This window comes from Pinus tabuliformis, chromosome 3_2 (assembly GCF_031772625.1).
Source record: "Pinus tabuliformis cultivar Carrire ecotype Pingquan chromosome 3_2, CPIR1, whole genome shotgun sequence".
Classification (NCBI taxonomy): Eukaryota; Viridiplantae; Streptophyta; class Pinopsida; order Pinales; family Pinaceae; genus Pinus; species Pinus tabuliformis.
The window spans coordinates 978453276-978459957 of NC_142302.1; the positions used below are offsets into that span (position 1 = coordinate 978453276).

General features: G+C 43.9%; 1 protein-coding gene across 1 annotated transcript; it reads left to right on the forward strand.

Annotated features, from left to right (window-relative positions):
- The first annotated feature begins 729 nt into the window (after positions 1-729).
- On the forward strand, positions 730-6423 carry LOC149183896 (protein terminal ear1 homolog). The gene is made up of 6 exons (XM_089417303.1): positions 730-1210; positions 1757-2886; positions 2992-3799; positions 3959-4075; positions 5475-5616; positions 5705-6423. The coding sequence occupies exons 2-6, from the start codon at positions 1896-1898 to the stop codon at positions 6113-6115; spliced, it is 2469 nt and encodes an 822-aa protein (XP_089273429.1). The 5' UTR covers positions 730-1210; positions 1757-1895; the 3' UTR covers positions 6116-6423.
- The last annotated feature ends 259 nt before the right edge of the window (positions 6424-6682 follow it).

The following is a 6682-nucleotide window of genomic DNA, read 5'->3' on the forward strand; positions in this document are numbered from 1 at the left end:
AAGAGACTTTGGTATAGACTTTGGTATAGTTTAATAAGATATAGAGGGAATGAAAATGGCATCATGGCCCTAGCGAGTGTGCCTAGGGGAATGGCAACACAGACCTCACAGATTCGTGTGCTCTCGAGGGAAGATATAGTAAAAAGTTTTGTTTAACCCGAATTCGAAACATGTACAACAAAAAAGAAATAAACACCCCATGGTGAATCCAGTCTCCTAGGTATAAGGTCAAAGAGACCATAGTATTAAACTCATATTTATAGTTATTAAATTCATCTTTAATTATAAAATTCATAGGTGAGGGTACTGTTTGCCGGTGAGGGGAAATGGCGGCGAGGAGGGAGAGAGACACAAACGGCGTTATGGGCCCCACCGTCAAAACGTTCCGTCGAGACGGACGGGACGAGACGTGCCCCACTCTCTTTGCGGGACTTAATTGACGGAGATATTCGCGGCAAATCTTTGCGTTCATGTATGTATTAAAATATTTGTATATATCCGTCGCTATGGCGGCGCCGCCACCATATTACGGCACAAAGCGGCCGTTCCACGGGGCCACCCACCATCGCGGCGATCTGACGGAGAGGAACAGTGCTGGCGTGGCGATCGACGGCCAAGGAATGTTAGGGTTTTGACTGTCGGGTGACTCGTTTCTCTCTCCTCCTTAAATCCCCGGAAAAGACGTGTTGGTCGAGCGAGATTTGTCGATGTCGCGAGTCGCGACATTTAATTGTCTGCCGGGAAACCACTTGAATTGGGAGCGGTGGACGGTGGGTGTTGTCTGAAGGGTTTCGGTTTATGAAGTTGCCTGGAAAGCGCTTTGCGTGGACTGGAAACCGCCAGTTTGCATGGTGATATTTGTTTTTTACAAGCTGTGTTATTATATCGACTTAATAGTGTTGACAACAGCGGTTTTGGGGCATCCATCGTAACGGGCATAAGGAAGGCGATGGCAAGGCAAGGAACAAGGAACTCGGAACTCCTATGGTGTTTCAGGTTCGTCTGAGATGCAGGCAGGGCTGCTATTTTTGTGTTCCCCTTCTGGGTATTTGTGATACAGGGCTGTTTTTGCTTGGGTGTATTGTGGCAGCTGTGTATTTCATGTAGAGAAAATGGTAGGAGGGCCTCCTGTGTAGTAGTTGCAGTGATCAGAAAAAAGGAGGATCCAAAGAAGCAGAAGAAGTGCAAGAAGAGGATGCCAGCCAGCCTTGTAAGTTGCAGCACATTATGAATGCTAATGTGTATTTTCCTTTGGTCTTTGCCTGTGTGTTTGACAGTTCAGATGATACTGTAGAGTGACTTCTTTTTTCTTTTCCTTTTTTTGTCTCACTCTGTTGGATAAGGGTCAGGGTAGTCATGTCGTGTCATTTTCTTGGAGTAGTAGGGGGCGACTGTGCTGTCTAAGATTCTGAGAAAAATGGAATGAATTGCGGTTAAATTTTGGGGTTATGTCGTGTCTGCATTTTAATGGCGGTATTGGAGTTGTGAGCTTTGAGGGTTTCGGTGGTTTTGCATTGAAATTGCGGGGTTGGTTTGATGTTTGGGAGTATTTTTAGGGAGCTTTGGGAATGTGCTATTTCGAGGGCCAGCTTTGTCCGCCGGTCCGACAGTGTTGATTTTCGGGTGTTTAGTGGGTTCGTTTGCGGGATTTGCTGTATTGTGATGGGCAAAACGCCAAATGTGGCGCGTAGTCTGTTTGTCTATGCTTTTACAAGGAATTTGAATGCTAAGAAAAAATAATTGCTCTAATGTGCAGGCTTTGAAGTTCAGCAGAGCTTGGGATTCTAATTTTCGCCTCTGAATTTCGGCTGGATTTTGAAGCTTTTGTTTCCGAGGTCTAAGGTTCGAATCGCCGCTGTGCTGCTGCTGCGATATTGAAAATATTTGTTCTGGTTATGATGAATACATCTGTAGCACCTGCTCGTGTTTCTTCGGCTTCTTCTGGACATTTGGACCCGTGTGCCCAAGAGTTTACACCGGGTCCTTATGCCATGTTTCAACCAGCAGCACCACCGCCTCCGCAAATCTATTATTCTTACCGCCTAGACGCACGACCATATGTTTCACCTACAGCGGGCGCGTGTTCGATTCCTGTGAATCCAGTCGTGCCCATGTATAATGCTTCTGATATGGGCATTCCTTATCCTGCTGCTTCAATTCAACAGCCGCTCTGGGATAACAGGCAGGCGCAGCACCATCCGCAACAACAGCAGCAAGTTCCCATTGGTTTTCATGGGGATGTTAACAACCATTGTCTTCCATTGATGCCCCTAATCAGGCCTTACAGCTACAATGACAACAAGAACTCGAGCAGCACTGGTGGTGTTGCTGCTCGTAGTGGGAGCAATGTCGCGGGTTCGAGTCCCGGGGTTGTTTATCCATTAGGCCGAGAACATGCATCTCGAGCGCTGCTTTTAAGTTCTGTGCCTGTTGAATTGAGCGAAGAGGATTTGAGGCAGGAATTGGAGGTCTGGGGTCCTGTTCGTGCATTGGATTTGGAGAGGAGACGAGAAGGGCTTGTGACAGTTCTTTATTACGATCTCAGGCATGCGAAAGCAGGCTTGACAGAAATCCAGGAGCAACATTTGATGCAGCAAAGGAGATTGCAGCAGCATTACAATAGTCTGCTGCACAGGAAAAAAGAAAAGGGAGATGAAGATCATGAGAATGAGAACTGCGAAGACCATGATGAAATACCTCCACCGCCACCACCGCCACCGGGATTATCACGAGGACTTATAGGAGGAAAGGCAATATGGGCACAGTACACCATTCCTGTTGGTCTCCCGCCCGGTCCAGAAGGCCACAACCAGGGCACACTGGTGGTTTTCAATTTGGATGCGGATATCGACACTAACATGCTCATATCGATCTTCGAGGCATTCGGTATGTGTGTACTGTTCTCTCTGTGTTCTGGATTTGACGGATTTGCTTCATTTATATATATATTATTTTTTGTTGCCCTGTGGCTTTGCATTGGTTGTTTTGCAGGTGCCGTGAAGGAGCTCAGGGAGACCCCGACTAAACGCCAGCACAAGTTCGTGGAGTTTTTCGATGTGCGGGACGCTGCGCGTGCGCTGGAAAAAATGGACGGGCAGGAGATTGGTGGGAAGCGTGTGAAAATTGAATTCAGCCGCCCTGGTGGACAAACCAGACGCCCGCCACCGCCACCACCACCACTCCCTCTCCAACAACCCATCATGCACGCCTCTCCACCTCTTCACCAGGGTGGTAGTGGTGGTGCCAACAGTAATCACGTCCACCCCGTTCCCATGCTCATTCGCCCTGAGCCACGTCAGCAGTTTGTCTATCCACGCTGGACCAACACGGCCGAGCTGGACTCAACGTGGGCGCAGCGGCCGATTGCAGAACGGGTAACCCACACGTCGGCGTTGAATAGCAGGGGTGGCAGAGGCAGGAGCGGTGGTTCAGGCTGTCTTGGCAGAGGGAACCCTAACACCAACACCAACCCCAACAAAAACAACATTAACACCACCACCAACAACAGCTATAATGGCAGATTGAGGTTGGGCATTGATGTCAGAAGAAGGAGAGGTAACGGTAGCCACCACCAACAGCAGCAATCACAACAGGTGAGAGGTGAGCTCTCTCCAGCAGAAGCCAATGGCGTAAAGCCTCCTCTTCCACCTGCTGCTTCTGCTAAGTTTGGCAGTAATAATTCTGCCAGAATACACAGCGAAACCGCTTCACATTTTGCCTTTGACGAGGCCAAAGCGGAGTCCAATTCCAGCGAAGCCAGAACGACCGTCATGATCAAAAACATTCCCAATAAGTACAGGTCTGGTTTGTCTCTTTTAATGGCAGCTTTAAATTCCGAATTTTATGTGGTCAATTTGTTGGTCCATTGGAAGTTTTATGATTTCAATTTGTTGGTTGATTGGATTTCCATTGGATTAATGGGGGGGGGGATTAAATTGGGTCTGTCATGTTGTTACAGTCAGCAGATGCTTCTATCGATGCTGGACCAGCACTGTATCAGCTGCAACGAGCGCATCACGGACCCAAGCGAGCCATTTTCGGCTTACGATTTTGTGTATCTGCCAATCGATTTCAAGTAAGAAAAACTTGTCACTGCTTTCCCTCATTAATGGCATGGTTCTTGGTTTCCCTGCCTTGACTATCTAAATTATTTCAAGTGGATGCCAATTGGTTTAACTGGATGTTAATAGAATATTTTTTTTTCAGCCTCCCTTCTGTTATTCAACTAACCAAATTGGCAATGAGCCAAATTGGTTTAACTGGATGTTAATAGAAATACTTTTTTTCAGCCTTCCTTCTGTTATTCAACTATCCAAATTGGCAATGAGCCAAATTGATTTAAGTGCATCTTAATGAGATGCTTTTCTTGTCTTTTCTTTCTTCAAACATTCCATGATCCAAATTGGCAACTATCCTGATCAATTTGAGTTGAAGTTGGTAAGTTACTACTTTTCTTGCTTTCTTTCTCTCTTGTCATCACAGTATGCAAATTAACAATCATTCAAATTTGTTAAACTGAACGTTCATACGATGTTTTTTCTTTATCGTTTCTCTCTGTCATTCCACATCTGATCATCTGAATTGGATTAAGTGAGCCTTAATAAGACACTTCTCTTTGTTGGTTTCCCTCAAGTTATTCCACCATCAAATTTTTGCAGACTGTCTAAACTTGTTAAAGGATATGTTTTTTGGTTTGTGTTCATCCTTCCTCTCACCACCCAAACCTATGATAAGTGGATGTCAATAAAATACTTTTTCCTCGGTTTCCTTCCTGTGACCTTTGTTGGTGTCTTTCATCCAAATTGGTTAAGTGGACTGTAAAATTAAAGTGGACATTTAAATTTATGAGGATAGGATATTTCTCTTTCTGGGCTTCTCTCTGATCATCCAACCATCCAAATTGGTTTTAAGTGGACATCAAAAGGATATTTTTCATATTTTTCCTTGTTTCTTGGTTTCCACCAGTCATTCAACCATACGAATTGGTTTCAGTGGATAGGTAATATTTATTATTTAGGATCCTTACACCATACCATCATTAATAGGATGTTAATAGGATATATTTATTAGTTGAATCCCTCCACCATCCCACCATTAATAGGGATGTTAACAGGATAAATTTATTACTTGAATCCCTCCACCATCCCACCATTAATAGGGTGCTTTTTCTGGCTTGCTTTTCCTCTGTCAGCCACCATGCAAATTGGTTTTAACTGGACGGTTTAATACCTTGGCTTAAGTGGAGCTTAAATAGGATACTTTTTCTTGCTTGGTTTTAGTGGATACTTTATTCTGCAAGTCAATAGTATACTTTATATTTTTGGTAAGTTAATATGATACTTTATATTTTGCAGAAGCCATTCAAGTCTGACAGAAGGTTAATAACTTTGTAGTTAATGTGATACTTTATATTTTGCAGAAACCATATTCAAGTTTGACCGAACGTTAGTAACTTTGTTTAAATTTTTTTGCAGAAACAAATGCAATCTGGGTTATGCATTTGTCAATATGACCACGTCTAAAGCCACCTGGAAACTATACAAGGCCTTCCACAAACAGCCATGGGAAGCATTCAATTCTCGAAAGATCTGCGAAGTAACTTATGCCAGAGTTCAGGTGCTTATTTTTTATTTCAACGCATATGTTTTTTTGGGTTTTTAGCCTGGTCAGCTTTAATTGATCGACCGGGTTTCATATGTTCCAGGGTCGAGTCGCGCTGGAAGATCATTTTCGGAACTCCAAGTTTGCTTGTGATACAGATGAGTATTTGCCTTTGGTATTCTCTCCACCTCGTAACGGGGAGCAGCTCTCAACTCCTGTGGTCATGGGCGGTCACATTGCTTCTCACAAAACCAGTAACAACAATACCAGCAATCCTGAAGAAGGAAGAGATTCAAAGGCTCCCGCTGCTGCTGCCTCTGCTGAGGTTGCTGCCAACAAGTCTTACGTACCAACAACAACAAATGTTTATCGTAACAATAATTACGCCCACAGAAGCTCTAATGTCCACGACACGAATAATTTCCCTCTTAGACGCCGTCTGAATGCTGTGCAGCAGAAGCCCATGGGGGGTGGTGGTGGTGATACTAGCACCGGTAGAGTTGGATGTGCATAAGTTCGAATCCCATGCGCACCGCCCCCATTTGTCCCAGTAGCTGCTCTTAAAGGAGATGGTAATAACACCCAGATGATAAACATTTCATCGCAAAACACCTGAAGCTGCAGTTATGTTCTCCATTAATTGGGTTGATGTACCAGCCCATTCAACTCATTCTCCACAAACCCAGATGGCTCCATCTTCTGAGATTTATTATAATTCTTGGACTCATTATCCTTTGGCCCCAAAATTAAAACAATCCTACTGTAACAGTCAAATCCATGCAATTCAACTTATTTGAAGCTCTTCATTCTCATTCTGCAAAAGTATCTCTGCGTATTTTGTATGTATCGTGTGTTTTTATAAAATTCTGCATTCAAGTTCACGCGTTTTTCAAACATTTTTTTATTTGCAAAATCGATTTATTAAAACTTAAAAGCTTTAATTCTGTTTAATGCACAATCTATCACAGAGAAATGGTGTTTTGTCATTCCATAATAATTTTTTTACTTGGTTTCACTTGGAATGAAAGCACTGGAAGCTTCTAAGTACTTCTCCACCTTTCGTGGACGGTAAACCTGGTAA

What these genes read in the sequence shown, in the direction of transcription:
- LOC149183896 (XM_089417303.1), top strand. Translation starts at nt 1,896, where the DNA reads ATGATGAATACATCTGTAGCACCTGCTCGTGTTTCTTCGGCTTCTTCT. An exon ending in ATCGATCTTCGAGGCATTCG is followed by an intron (nt 2,887 to 2,991) that starts GTATGTGTGTAC and finishes GTTGTTTTGCAG; the next exon opens with GTGCCGTGAAGGAGCTCAGG. An exon ending in TAACTTATGCCAGAGTTCAG is followed by an intron (nt 5,617 to 5,704) that starts GTGCTTATTTTT and finishes CATATGTTCCAG; the next exon opens with GGTCGAGTCGCGCTGGAAGA.